The sequence below is a fragment of the Pectinophora gossypiella genome, chromosome 13 (genome assembly GCF_024362695.1).
Source record: "Pectinophora gossypiella chromosome 13, ilPecGoss1.1, whole genome shotgun sequence".
NCBI lineage: Eukaryota > Metazoa > Arthropoda > Insecta > Lepidoptera > Gelechiidae > Pectinophora > Pectinophora gossypiella.
Genome location: NC_065416.1, coordinates 11742704 through 11758707, shown reverse-complemented (window position 1 = coordinate 11758707; position 16004 = coordinate 11742704). Strand labels below are relative to the sequence as shown.

Here is a 16004-nt window from a genome sequence, read left to right as displayed (position 1 = left end):
CATGAGATCGTGCAGTAAAACGTGGCAGTTACACAGCCACTGTTACTAACATCTGTCATGATCTTGTGGCCCATAATGATGATTATATTATAAATGTCGTAGAATTTAATATTCGATAGGACAAATAGCTCCGCTATATCGCTACTACTGGGCCACCAAGCATCCACAGAGTCAGGCCAGGACGTCACGTAGGCGGCGCACTTTTTGTCAACGTTCTCGCCGAGATGACAGGTCGCCGGACGCTGGTCGCCGCGACCTGACCAGCCACGCGAATCGTTTTGATACTCTATTTTGTCATACCTACCTATAGCATAATCAAACGAGGTGACTTTAGGTCGAAAGCGCCTATCTACAGGTCCTATTGAACAGACACAACATAACATAAACTTATGACTATATTCATGACGATACATGAGCCATGTCATGGGGTTCCATAATAACCCTGATACCAAGGTTGATGCGGTCGGTAATCCATCTCACAACCCACACGTTATAAGAAGAAAACGGCTAATTCCAATGGGACAGTCAGAGATACATCCATCGCAAGATGAACTGGTACCCACACCTCACCGAGCTTTCTTCTCATCCTTGAAAGCAAATCTTTTTAAAGATCATTTGTAAACAGTGGTTATATTCCACAGTTTTTAAAGTAAAAATGTTCTGCCCTCTCAAGTAGTGAATGCAATTTGAGGCAAATCCAGTGACATCAGAACTGGCACCGGTATTTTAAAAATATTTATTCTTAGGTTAGGTCAGGTACACTACGGGCATATACGCTTGAAATAAATAACATAACATAAACTGCCTATATACGTCCCACTGCTGGGCACAGGCCTCCCCTCAATCAACCGGAGGGGGTATGGAGCATACTCCACCACGCTGCTCCACAAAAAAATAAATATATTAAAAAAAAATAAAAAAAAAATAAAAAAAAGAAATAAAAAAAAATATAAAAAAAAAATATTATGAATATTATTATAAACAAAGCAATGTCAATTTACTAAATTGGAATAAAAAACTGCCTGAAATATAAATGGTGGTCAAAATATAAAACCGTTACATCAAAAAGGTATCAATCGAAATAGAAAACCAAAATCTTTCTTATTTGTAAAACTTGCAACACTGTACTTACTGATAACTACTTTACTTGTTACGACCCGATTACTCTAGCCAGAGGCAGCCAATCCCCTCGCGACACCAAACACTTCAGGACCCCGATACCGACCCCGCCGGCGTTGTCGACGATTTTCCTCAATCAGCGCTTATCGCTAATTATTTCAAATATTCTTCCTCTCAGACGACGCCCTGAGCCGAGGTTCGCGCGTTGTACCGGGTGAGAGCCTTCAGCGCTCCCCATTTGTCCGGCCAAGTAGTTTATGCAATCTGCGGCAAATCTACAATAAGTCACGTCAAAAAAAAAACTCTTCGATGAGAAACACGGGTTTTTATCAGCTTTTTTGACCGGACAAGTGCGCTGTCACTAAACCTTTCTTTTTTACCAAGAGAGACTGAACAATAGTATGGTCTATACGAAGATTTCTCAACAACCGTTAACCTCTAAGGTCAGTCAACCCTGTAATTTTTTGAGTTTGTAATAAACAGCTAAAGACTTCAATAGGCAATCAGTATTTCCTGAACACTATGTACTTGAAATCAAGAGGATAGAATCCTAAATAATATTGGAGTCAAAGTGAATAGGTTTTAGTTTAGTGAACCGCTTACCCCATATATTTGGTTGAAGGGAGACCTGTGCCCAACAGAGGGATGTTTCTAGCTTATTTTTCTAACCTAACCTAACTGAAGAAATACGTAAATAATATGGATATATTTGTGTTGTATAAATGAATATAAGGAGCGGGAAAATAAAACGGCGTCGTTCTTGCTACTCCATTTTGTTTCTATTGTTTTTCTTTTGTTTTATGATAAAAAAAGTTACATCCCGTTTTCGCTAGATGGCGCTTGTCTGTGACACTAACTCCTATCGATGTGAGGACCCCTGAGAAAAAATATAATAATATATTTTCGCAAAGAGAAAAATTCGTACTAAACAGACAGACACCAATATCACAAAATCGCCCGGTTCACATTTAATGTAAAAAATCCAAAGTATCAAGACTACTCGTCCTGCGCGAGCGCATGACTCCGCGACAGGTGCATTCGACCGGACTGCTATCTGACCGCTCAACTTTTAGAACTTCAACCTTCCCACACTGCCACTACGCACCTCACTTAATTACTGCATTCCTGGTACATACAATGTACACTTTACTTGCGTACTTATATGTGTTTTTTAAATTGTCATGCTGAAAATAGTTTTATATAAAAGCAAAGACATGTGTAAAGAGTACCTTTAGAGAAGAAATATTTAGGTCTACTAAATGTTACAAAATTGTTGATCTCAATTATATTAATGACACGGCCTATATTTTTTTATAATTGGTATTAAACGGTTAATAACGACAATTTAAACTTCAAATAAACACTTAGCATTATCTCCCAGAGGTTATCCCGGTTTTCACAAGGTCCACTTACATAATACAAAATTTTGACAGGTCTGGCTTTTTTACAGAAGCTACTTACTACCTAATTCACCTTCCAACCCACAAAGAAAAGACCAGCCCATACAGGTTAGATCACATACATCCGAAACGTATTTCTCGGGAATGTGAGTTTCCTCACGTTGTTTTCCTTCACTGCTGAGTATGTGATAATCATAAGTCTAGCTTTTTAAGAACCCTAATGAATATACGAATAAACAATATTAACAGTCACCTTTCTTCTTTTGCAGAATTTCCGCGAACAAAGAATCGACGGAGCCGGCCTTCCTCTGTTGACAGAGGACCACCTAACAGGGATGCTGCAGATGAAGCTTGGGCCAGCCCTGAAGCTCAAGGCGGTACTTTCCAGGCGGTTAGAGCCTTGCGCCCATTGCCAGGCCGCGGCGCCCCTAGTAGCGCCCCAGAACAACAACATAGCGCCCCGCATCAACGGTAGCGCCCTCAAATCAGAGCCTCGTAGTAACACCACCAGCCCCAGTTAGAACGAACTATTACCCCCATTTTACTTTTAAATCCGATTGTGTTTTGTTTCTGCTTTTCAATAGCTCAGCGGTACAGAGAATAATGATGGTACGAAGACTTTTACAGTATGAAATAACATTATATTTAATAGTGGTCCTACTGGATTTTTGTCGAGTATTTTCCATATATGACTATTACGTCTATGGCGGACGATCAGTGGCGTTATTCAACGTGAAAAGTCTAGAATATTTTAATAATACTAAAACTTACCAACTTGTAAAACTTCGTATTCTCTGTAACGCGGAACTATTCGTGTACTAATTAATCAAAGCAGAAAGCAATGAAGGTGATATTGCGTATCTTCCTATAATTATAACTGAGTTCGTGAAAGTCTTATAATGTTCATAATAATTCTAGTTGTTTTCTTACTACTTAGTCAATGTCCAGTTCGTCTTCCTGTCTAATAGATTTTGCATTTAGTTATTACGTAAGACACTTTAGGGTATTTCATAGTAATTTTTTTAAGTTTCTTTTTTTGATGTAAATATTATGTCATTGCCGTCCAAATGTTATAAGAGTTAATATTTAGTAGTTTCCAAGTGACCCCGATCATGTTACTGAAGATTTTTAATTAATAGTGAAGATGGAATATATCGGTACATATTTTATCAAAACGCAGATTTTAATCAATTTTGTAGATATATTTTTTAAATTAACTAGATATTTTAATCCATATTAACTTATATTAAAGTTCCCAAAAACGTATTTTTGTTATATAAAAGACATCAACGCGTACTATTTTGCATTTGGTTATTTTTTCGTTATTAATTTTAAATCCAGACAAATGAAACCTTGCCGTGAAATGTTTTTTTTTTTTTAAATAAATCTTTAGTGACGTGATCGTGGTTTCAATGCGCTATACACAATCACGTTCGTTCATAGGTATAAATTGGAAGGGATGTATATTTCTTCAAACCGTCTAGTATTGTGTCGAGTAGAGCTTATATACAATAAACATAATGTTCAATATTGCAAAAACCACGCTTGAAAACAGAGCTTGTCTCTCATATTTGACGTTTCTATACAGGAATGAACACGAATAAAGTATTTCTTTGTATAAAGTAGATATAATAAAAATACGATTTCAGAAGCGTTTTTCAAAGTGTATAGTAAAAATTTTAGACAAAAATATATAATTTCGGTGCTAAAGACCCTGAGGGAATTTATTCGGTGGTAAAAAAATTGTTTGTAAATAAAGGAAGCCGGTATGTAAAAAGAAATACGTAATATTTTGAGGCTACGTGTATACATAAAGCATACAGGGTCACAAAGTTTAAAACTTGTATATACAGTATATACATAGTTATATAGATGTATAATGTCACTTATATACATAGCATTTATATGTACCACACCTGAATAAAGCTCATATACCAACTACAGTAAAGTATAGAGTAAAATAATTAGTTTTATGGAATATTTGTGTAAAATAAATGTTTTATTATACAAACAGCATAATATACAATGTAAATAAGACCCCTATTCCTTGTTATGTCAATTTTAGATAGCATACAGTGGTTTTACCTGTGTTATCTCCTTAATTGCCAAAATAGACGTTATGACATATCTGTAGGCAGCAAAGTATGGCTAGATATTTGTGGGTTGAAATACCTTTTAATACTTGGGAACTATTTATTATTGCTAGTTTTTTGTACTACAAAACTCAGTACTTTTATAGCCCTCTTCTCGTCAAGATAAGGACTATGCATCCAAACAACTGCCAGTTGGCTGCTAACTCAACCTTATAGCAAATTAAAAATGTATAATATATATATACATATTTGTTGATATATACATATATATACATATATACATAGAGGATGCAAACAGTTTCTCAATAGTAATAACTCATGGTTTTTAGGTATTAAAGGTAAATAAATCCATAACTATACAATCCTCAGGTTTATCAGTATAGCTGTAATACAAAATGAAGGTGCTACATAAATGATTATTTAACTGATGCTTCACGTGCCTTACCACGTCTTCCTTTACAAATATTTAGTGAAATATAAATAAAAAAATAAAATATAATATTTTTCGAAAAAGTATTACGGTTCTACGCTTTAAATCGGACGATAATAAAACAATAATAATACTTAATGTATAGTTTATAATTTTATTACGAATTTGTTAGGTGATTTTATTTTTAAGCGTCATCCATTGACCTATTAATACTATAGAACACATAAATGCTGACATTGATAGAATTTTCTGGACGTATGGTACGTATATGTTTCTTACAAGAACAGGAAATATTTTCCCAGATTTTATACAGGGAAGATAATGTAACCAAGTAAGTATGTAGTCGTTACGTTATGGCTCACCATATCAGTAGCTTTGAGCGGTTTAACAGAAACCCTGGCACCAACCTGGGTTAATGAGGCCGCTCATTGACCTCATAACCCACACAAGTGAAGAATAAAAGTACCACTTTATGTTCTTAAAAAAAAATTGATACGTAATCCGTTAAACATGGGCAGGCCAGCGTAACATGAAATACCATAACAACCCCTGTAATAACTTAAAAGTTTAAAAATAAGTTACATTTTCAAATCTGTATTATATATTTTACATGTTGTGTATTTAAAAAGGCAGTCTCTTTTATAGCTAAGGAATAATATGTACGATGGACCAGTGACTTACAAACCGTGTAAAATGTCTATAGTTATATTGTGTGTCAATTGTTTGTGTATTTGATATCCGTTAGTTTTGGGACAAGTCGAAATGAAAAACAGAATAATTAAGTATATACTAAGTCAATATTTAAAAAGAACAAATACCTTAAAAATACTGAAAGAGCGTGTTAAGCTTTACGCCACGTAATATATAAAGTATATATACCATTTAATATCATTCATCTTACAGACTATTAATAGAGGTAACCTATAGTATGACACAAGATTCTAATTTCATAAGTAACAAATCGGTATCTAGTAAACATCTTCGACACTTTGTCATACTGTAAATTACTTACTATTAAGTTACTAAAAATGATTTACACATGAACGCTGAAGTAATAACGATGATTATAGCCGAATGGCTAATATATTAATACCACTATACTATTACTATAACAGTGCAACTATTATAGTGCATACATACATACATAAACAGCGTATATACGTCCCACTGCTGGGCACAGGCCTCCCTTCAATCAACCGGAGGGGGTATGGAGCATACTCCACCACGCTGCTCTACTGCAGGTTGGTGGAGGTGTTTTTACGGCTTATAGCCGGATCCAACGGCTTAACGTGCCCTCCGAAGCACGGAATTATATTACTTTTTCGGACAATCAGGTGATTCAAGCCTGAAAACTCCTTACTAAACAAAGGACAGTCTCACAATCGATCATTTGCTCTGAGGTTGTGAATTATTACTACTTGGAACAGGCCTTCAACAATAATGATAAGGAGTATCCTGTTGTTCTATAGGATAAGGGCAAAAAAAAGATGTGTGAAGGATCACGCATTTCAAAATTCATGTCATAATCTACCAAAATCAAACAATAAAATATACTTGATTCGATGTCAAAGTATCCCATATTCGACTTGTCCGAACAAGACTTGAAGTAATTGTTATATTTAGTGTATAATTGTGTATAACAAGGTCATAGTCACTTAGTTAATTCCGTATGAACATTGTACTTAGAATGAATAGCTTACTACTAAGTTCGATCCAACTTAAATATTTATGTGGAAAGAATAAAAGCGACGATTTATTTGAAACAAGACCATCATTTTATTATTTTTTTCCTATTATTTATTACATATTTTAATTCTTAAGAGAAAGTATACTAATATTTACACGTTCTTGACAATGTATAATTAAAAAATCTATACAAAAAGTTAAGAAATATATAATATTTATTAAAAATGTTACATTGATTAGTGATGAACTAAAAAATAGCAGATATTAAAGTTTATATTTAAAAAAAATAAAATAGCATTCATTAAATATAATAACATACATACATACATAAACTCACGCCTATTTCCCACCGGGTTAAGTAGAGACCATTGAATTCCATTTAATTTGCTTTGATCCTGACACACTTCTTTTGCTTCCTCCACATTCAACCAAAAAAGAAATTCATTCGTTAAATGTAATAAACAAGTAAAAAATCCTACTAGTAGTTAGGTACATAAGACAAATTCATCCACTACAAAAATAACTTCTTTTAACGAACTACTACTCATCCATATTACAATACGATTCTCAATACTACCTCATCTTACCTGACAAATGATTAATAAAAAATAGGCAAGATTCTTCACTAGTAAACTAAACTAGAACCAAACTTACTAGTCCTGATCGTCATCAGCTTTCTTCTTCACCAGTTGGAAGGTCCTCTCCCGGTGGTGTGCCTGCTTCACTTTGTACTCCATCACCTCTATAATGGTGTACCCTGAGAACCCGAGGATCAGAAGACCTAGAAGAATGTATAGCCTGGAACAAGGAATGAATCGATTAATAACTTTTATTTTGCACAATACAACGTATTGTATAATTACAAATGGATATTGCCTTACTATTAAGTTTTCTTATTTATTTTTTTTATATTTCAATTCCCGGATTTTCCAGGAATGTCCGGTTAACACAAGAACCCGGAAATTCCAAAACTTCAAAACAACCTAAAAGCTCAATGCGCAAAGAGTCAATACCAGATACAGTTTCTGGTAGGTACCTTAGTAGGTAGAACAAAAAATACGAGAACGCTTTATCGCATTACTGAAGACAGGTGCATTCTTTCTCGTCTCTGCGATCGCATTGTAAAATACGCTTTTTATGGAGATAAAACTTATTGTCGCTAAATAAAGATAATTACTCTTTTTGTGGTATAATGACAACAACTTTAAGTGCTTTTATGTACCAACACGTTTTTATTTTAATGTTGATTTTTGTTCGATTATAGTTTTGTTCTCATTTCGTCGTATCGATAAAATTAATTCGGTATACTAAAACAATTTCCTGCCCATTGATTATCTAAAAAAAATCTTAGTAAGCAAACCTATCTTTTTTCCATTAATCTTAGGACGCTTAGCAGCTTAGCGTCACCAGTAAGATTTTTGTAAAGCGCAAACTTATTTTTGAATCAGATAAAATTAAAAAGTTTCAAATTAATTGTTTTACAAACCTCGTTCTGACACAAAGATAAGGCGCGGAAGCATATGACAGAACACTGCCGGTGGCTTCCCACAACCTGAAGTTGGAGTACGCCGCTTCCTCGTCACCAGGAAAGAGGATACCGGAGAGAGCTGTGGTAGAAACAAAGATTCAATCAATCAATAATACTTTATTGCACAACAACATATACAAAGGACATAAACATACGAATAAAAACATAAGCACAATAGGCGGCCTTATTGCTAAACAGCAATTTCTACCAGGCAATCTTAGGGTGAGAGAAGATTATGCATTGGAGCACGGGCTGGTGCAATAAACAAAATTATTATTATTATTCATCAAAATCAACATAACGTAAGCTCACTTGGGGCAGTTGGAGGTACATCCATCGTAAAGTGAAATAAGTACCCAAGTAGACTAAAGTGATAGGTGGTGAGCCGTATCGCCGTCTTTAATGGTCCAGCCATCTGTGTTTGTGAAAACAAAACATTTCAATTGTTTTACAATAAGGCTGCCCAATTATACGAGTACTGTATCCACGTTAGGTTATGTGCAATAAAATGTAGATACTTGATTTGATCATCTAAATAACAATGTTACTGCAAACTTCTCGTGAAAAAATAGATAGGTAGATAGATAGATAGAATCTTTATTTAGGTGGATGTAAATATAACAAGTTACACTAAACTTTATTTTCATGTAAGTAGAGCAACAGAAATAAAAAATAATGATAATTAATAAGTCGAAAATAAAATATATTATGCATCAATGGTAGCAGTTTCTACAAGCTTTGTAGGGTAGATTCATCCAAACTGCTTTATTGAGAATCGCAGTTTAGAAAATCAATATTTTTATCCCAGAAAACCACTGACCATTAACTTGAACAAGCCATACAGCATCTGCGATTCCCCATATAGCCGCTAGCGTGTAGAATATAAGCCACTGCTCGGGATTGGGTCTCCAGAGTAGCAGAGCAGTCAGCAAACACAGGTTCAGCAGCTGAAAACAGGGAAAAAACATTTTACCTATCTCAAATTGGCTGCATTATTAACCAAAACACGGACATGCCACCAACAAAACGATCAAAACTATGATGATGATGACATGTCTTATTGGTTGCGCAACTAACAAGACACCCGATGTCAACCGTATACATGGTGTTCTAATACCTACAATGAAATTAGGGAGGATCATCATCATCATCATCATCAGCCCATTAACGTCCCCACTGCTGAGCACGGGCCTTCCCTATGGATGGACAGGGACATCGGGCCTTAAACCATCACGCAGGCCCAGTGCGAATTGATGGTTATTAACGACTGCTAATGCAGCCGGGACCAACGGCTTAACGTGCCTTCCGAAGCACGGAGGAGCTCAAGATGAAAACTTTTTATTGTTGTGGTCACCCATCCTATGACCAGCCTTTGCGAAAGTTGCTTAACTTCAACAATCGCAGACCGAGCGCGTTTACCGCTGCGCCACCGAGCTCCTCGGAGGGAGGATATCAGTCACTTACTACACAGCTATAAAATATGGAAACCTGTTTTAAATTTAGTATTTCTAAATCTTACTCACCAGAGCTGTGATCATGACGGGATATCTTCCTGTCAGCTTGACAATTGAACCAGCAATTGGGGCAGCAAGGGCGTTGAACACTCCGAAGCAAATCATCACGAAACCGATGTTGCTTATTCCATACGCGCAGCCAACAAACGCCTGCCAAAAAAGTTATAGCACAATGTACATTAGGCACAATTGCTTTTTATCTGTGGCTACTGCGCCTAACAAACTGAAAATTCATTTTTCATAGGCAATGTATAGCTGTCATATTTGTTACTGATACATATATACATACATAAACTCACGCCCATTTCCCACTGGGGTAAGCAGAGACTATAGAATTCCATTTGCTTCGATCGTGACACACTACACTACTACTACTACTTACTCCCTACCCCCCACTCCTCTCCCCTCCACCTCTCTCCTCTCTCTCTACTACTTGTTACTGATATTTAATAATAAGTAGATTTATTGATAATCCCTATTCTAACCCCCTATTTTATTCACTGAAGTAGAAAATGATGTAATAAGTCCAAGCGAAACTAACATATTACATAAATTCAGCCTTTGTATTAGTAAGTGCAACAATTATGGTCTGAAATTTTACCTGAGTGAAATCAGCGGCCATAAACGCCTGTTCAGCACCAATGTACCCAATGACAGGCAGTAACAAGAGCTGGTACTTGTGACGCAACTGCCGCAGTGTCACCGCCAGGAGTCGAACCCCGGACTTGCCTTGCCCGGTTGACTTGCGCTCACTTGCGTACCTATTGAATTAATGTATACATTGTTATAAGTATACACATGTTGTACGTTAAAATACAAATAGAATGTCATAAAAATCACTCAAAATTCACTATTAGTTATCTATTGTTACATTATGTATGTATTGAAAAAAACAAGCTAAAGTCCAGAGTCAGAATATCTTCAGGGTCAGTCGAACCAACCTCAAAGCATTTTTGTATATTTCCAATTACGATACTTTTCAAAAGCATAAAATACTAAACATTTTAAACAGTATAATATTTATGATATACCGTAATAAAATGTATTTGAGCAACTGAGAATAAAATTCCTAACTTAATGTTTATTACGAGAATTCTAGTTACTCGAAAAACATAACAGCCTGGTTACTGCAGTAATTAATTACACTTACATATTATATGCAATGAAACAATATACATATTTCAATAGTTAATGTAATTAAAAATCCGGTATTTTATCTGTAACACCATATACTGCAACAAAGTGGTGAATATAACTATAACATTCGTTTTTATATCGATAATTTATTGCGATCAATAAAGATCAAGGTAATTACTGCACGACTGGAATCTCATGCTATAACACCTATATCCATAGAAATATACACTCACGCCCGTTATATATACTAATTTAACTACAAAATAAAAGAAAATATGTTCTTTGTATTTTTCGAGCAAATCTGGAAAGCCACTAAAATATTTTTGCATGCATAATTAAAACGCCTGCAGGACATTGACCAAAAATATAATGTTTTAATCGACTTTTAAAAATAATTAAGACTTTCATGAAAAAAGTCATGAGTGGAAAAAGGTGGATGGACGATTGCAGTGAAGTTGTAGCGCATCAACGTTGACGACGTGAGCGGGAGTGGGGGTTAGAGTCTGTCAATTATTCAGTCGCAAACGGAACGCGGAAGGTGACGGACGTTGCCTCGTCGGTATTTATAGGGACTCGAATGTAAAATACGAAAGAGCCCAATCAAGTACCTCGATTCATTCTGTATGTACTATCAAATGTGGAGGTTTTCTCGTACAGTGGCGCGTTGTACTGGATTAAAACTGAAAATGCAGTTGTATTTGAACCTGAGATGCCCCGAAAAGAAGAAGAACTGGCGTCGTAACGTTGATATTCCAGTGAGTCATTTTCGATTTTTAATTCCCAAAAGTTTAGAAAGACATATATGTTATAATAAAGACTATAATTAAACATTAATGTAAGCTATTTCGTAAATCTTTTTTAAATTTTGCTAGGGAGATTTTTGGTTAGAATACGTATAGTTAAGCAAACAGTTTTATACCTACAAAATATTCCCAAAATAAGTAAACAATTGGGCAGTTTCCTAGGTCAAAGATAAAATATGAAATTCTGTTTACTAAATAAAGACTTTTTCTATTTAAGTTTTTTATGAATTAAAAAAAAGAAAAATGTAATAATAAAAGCGACATTCTGTCACGTTTTTCTATGACGTCACAGGTTGCTTTTTCATACAAATTCCATTGTCATTAATTGATTAGTAAAATAACAGATTAGACTAGTTGGAAACTACCCTATTATAATAAACTTACGTACATATTAAAAGAAATCAAGCACATGTCTGACCTTGCAAATAAAGCTAATATAATAATGGAATAAACGCTACGAGGTCTAGCAACAATAATGTAATATGCACATCAATAACACTTCCCCATAACTACTACAATTAGTTTATTTATTGGTTCTATTAAATCGACATAAATTCTTACGTGAAGTGATATATTTATGGCAGTTTTGCATAACGTCTTGAAGTCTAGTCGCCGCAAATAAATGTTAGTAAGTACTTTAATAGCAAATTATAATATGTTGTACAATAGCAAACCCCCCTCCGGTTGATTGAGGGGAGGCCTGTGCCCAGCAGTGGGACGTATATAGGCAGTTATGTGTACAATAGCAAAAAAAATATTGTTCCGTATAAAGAGCGCTGATACGAATACGTATTATTATAATGTTTGATATTTCCAAACAAATATTTTGGAATTTAATTTCAAATTCACGTTTGGATTATAATTGATTCACGTACGGAATGTCAGACAGGTGGTCGCTTGTGTATAAAACTAGACCTATCAAATCTTCAGGTTAGGTAAGCAGGGAAATAATGATATTCTCTGCTAGGATGTAGGAATAGAACATCTGGTTCTTCCCGATCTTTTACTCCTCATCTTTTATTCCTTATTACTCCGCCTCAGTAACGCACTCAATATTATATGTAGACAGACACAAAAAACAAATACATCTCATCCGGTTAGATCCGGATCAACTTGACACTAATAAATGCATGAACCAAACTGACCTGGTAAGGGAATCTACTCCAACAGCAACTAGGACACATGCAGACGCCATACACGCGAGGTAGACGCCGGCGATCACTTGGATCTTCAGTTGAGAAGGTGGCTCTAGATTCGCGTTTTCCTGGAGCACATTAACAATTAAATTAATCTATAATTTAATTCGAATTTAAACTATAAATTAATCTAATTAAATTTGATTAATGCGAATGTCATGTTCGGGGCATCTACATTTTTAACACCCTGTACTACGCATCCCGTCTTCCAGTAACTAATTAGCGTCAAAAGGGCGGGACCAATTGCTTAATGTTGAAATTTTATATTGTTAGATATAGTACCCATCCAGTACTATTTAGTACCAAAAAATCCTAAAAAATCTAAAAATCCTAAAAAATCTAGTACCTTTCTCAAACAAAAGATATACACGTTAAACTGTGATCCCGCCATCTTGACGTCAAGTAGTAACTAATAGTAACTTCTGCTCTAGTGTTGTCGAGTAGTGTCGTAAAGTATAATTTCTGTTCTATTCCGATGTGACAGAACAGAGTTTTTCCTATTCAGACCAACAAATCGCGGTTCCGTTGGTTGACTTAGGGATCCTGGATGTAACCCAATAGCCCATATTTTGTGACCGTATATTTTGTGAATGTTCGGCTACTAGTATTCTGTCAGCGTATTTTAAGTTGAAATGGTAGAAGCCATAGTAGTCCAGTTAGTAGAACGCTTGCCTCTCACTTATTTGTAAAATCAATATGACTCGAAGTATTTGTAAAAACGTACTTACTTGAGAAGAGTTCCAACTGCAGAAGTTGACTCCGCAGAAGGCCCCAAGATCGACGACAGGTTTCGTGAGGTTGCTGACCAAAGCAGAGGCTGATGGAGTCAGGGTCTCATTCATCAGAGACGGGATGTCACCCAGAGTGGATGACAGTACTGTTGAAGAGCAGTGTAGTGTTGATATATAAAATTACATATATATACCAGATCAAACCTGTTTCGCGTTGGGATAGGCACAAATAAATTTATATGAAACTTAAGATGTATAAAATAACGAGTTAATGTTATAACCTTTAAAACGGTAATTATTATGAACAATAATCGGAACTAATAATTATTAGTTCCGATTATTGTTCATAATAATTACCGTTTTAAAGGTTATAACATTAACTCGTTAATTGAATGGTACAAAAGAATGGTATGTAGAGCTCGATGGCGATTTAATTTACAATTAGTTTTGGAAAAACCGAGACATTCAATTCATACAAAAATTAAAAACCACAGAAAGGGAGATTTTTGCAGGCACCGTCAGCCCAACAGACCAGGGGATAATAAGAAACAACTTGAGGCGTGAAAAGTTGACAGAGACAGTTTTACATTCGAATGAGAAACTTTTATATTTTAATGTGACTTATGATCGGATCTGCATGACAACCGCGCCGCGCCCGGCGCGAATCATATCGGGCGCTTGGACCAATAAACGATACGAATGCTATCTACGTAGATGAACGTCAAACGACTATTGGTCGAAGCGCTCAATATAAATCGCGCCGCGCGCGGCGCGGTTGTCATGCAGACCCGGCAGGTGTTCATGCGATCATAAGTCACATAAAAATATAAGACGTCAATTAAGTACTTTATATTGTTTGGTATGGTCTGTCCATTGGGTACTTAGCAACATAGAATTATAAGTTTTTATGCCTCTAACTTTTTTGCAATACATATCAAGTTTTTGTGCTAATGAATCACATTTCAAATAATATTATTATGACTAATGAACTCATAACTGCAAAAAAGGATTTCATAATTTGTTTTTATACAATTTACAAGTCAAATGAGTATTACATATTAATTACTATTATAACTTGTTCGTTGCATAATCTGCATAATGTTCAATGAATACGAAGAACAGAGCATCACGCCTGTATCCCCGAAGGGGTAGACAATGATGTATAGTATATACAACCACTGCTCACCAGCTTTGTTTAATTTTGATGTAATAGGGGGCCATATTGCCATTAACCGGGCGCATAACTTGGAAATCACGAAAAAAATGTACTACCGCTTATCAACCAATACATGACGCAGGTGCGGTCTAGGTGATCGATCATATTATGTGACATAGTTACTAAGAGAATGGAGGCATTTTGTTATTAGAAAAAGAAACAACATTACATACATATCCAAGCACTAGTTCTTTTATCATAAACTGCCTATATACGTCCCACTGCTGGGCACAGGCCTCCCCTCAATCAACCGGAGGGGGTATGGAGCATACTCCACCACGCTGCTCCACTGCGGGTTGGTGGAGGTGTTTTTTACGGCTAATAGCCGGGACCAACGGCTTAACGTGCCCTTCGAAGCACGGAATCATCTTACTTTTTCGGACAATCAGGTGATTCAAGCCTGAAAAGTCGTTACCAAACAAAGGACAGTCTCACAAAGTGATTTCGACAATGTCCCCGTCGGGAATCGAACCCGGACCTCCAGATCGTGAGCCTAACGCTCTAACCACTAGACCACGGAGGCTGTTAACTGTGGCTGTGTTCTTTTATCTACAACATTTATTATCTCCCTAGCGTTATCCCGTTTCTCACAGGGTCCGTTTACCTAATCTGAAGACTTGATAGGTTTTTTACAGAAGCGACTGCCTGTCTGGCCTTCCAACCCGCGAAGGGAAAACCAGCCCAATACAGGTTAGGAGGTATCTACCTCCGAAAATGCATTTCTCGAGAATGTGGGTTTCCTCAGGACGTTTTCCTTCACCGCTGAGCACGTGATAATCATTTATGATCCAAATATGAATTTGAAAACAAATTTGACAATTACTGGTTTAGGCTTGAGCTGGATTCGAACCTGCGACCTCAAACTGAAAGGCAAGCGTTCTACCAACAGGGCTACCACGGCTCATTCATTTAAAAAATATATTTAAACCTACAGTATTTACATTGTAATATGTATAATACTGCATGTCGTAAATAAAACACGCTACATAATTATCATGCAACTAATTATACTTTATCTAACGTTTATTTTGCAATAATAATTTGCAATACATACACCATAATGGAACAAGATTCCTTGTATTGTCTCAACTAATCAGACCAAAAAGTTAACAAACGAATACTTAGGAAATAAACAGTGTGCCCGCGATCTA

The 16004-nt window shown here is 35.8% G+C and overlaps 3 protein-coding genes across 7 annotated transcripts in view; 2 read left to right on the top strand and 1 right to left on the bottom strand.

Annotated features, from left to right (window-relative positions):
• LOC126372159 (polyhomeotic-like protein 3) overlaps positions 1-6808 on the top strand; it is a 476807-nt gene extending 469999 nt beyond the window's left edge. For all 5 annotated transcript variants that reach the window (XM_050017795.1, XM_050017794.1, XM_050017796.1 and 2 more), the window contains one exon: positions 2789-6808. In XM_050017795.1, coding sequence (XP_049873752.1) covers positions 2789-3040 — 252 coding nt within the window. In that variant the 3' untranslated portion in view covers positions 3041-6808. The remainder of the gene's footprint in view (positions 1-2788) is intronic.
• Positions 5183-16004, bottom strand: part of LOC126372148 (UNC93-like protein) — a 30897-nt gene continuing 20075 nt past the window's right edge. The window contains exons 5-11 of the mRNA XM_050017764.1: positions 13635-13783; positions 12856-12974; positions 10372-10531; positions 9780-9920; positions 9077-9203; positions 8215-8335; positions 5183-7526 (exon numbers count right to left, since the gene is read on the bottom strand). Coding sequence (XP_049873721.1) covers positions 7382-7526; positions 8215-8335; positions 9077-9203; positions 9780-9920; positions 10372-10531; positions 12856-12974; positions 13635-13783 — 962 coding nt within the window. The 3' untranslated portion in view covers positions 5183-7381. The remainder of the gene's footprint in view (positions 7527-8214; positions 8336-9076; positions 9204-9779; positions 9921-10371; positions 10532-12855; positions 12975-13634; positions 13784-16004) is intronic.
• The window catches only part of LOC126372156 (UNC93-like protein), a 46719-nt gene continuing 42166 nt past the window's right edge, over positions 11452-16004 (top strand). The window contains exon 1 of the mRNA XM_050017787.1: positions 11452-11662. The gene's annotated coding sequence lies outside the window, so the exon portion shown is untranslated. The remainder of the gene's footprint in view (positions 11663-16004) is intronic.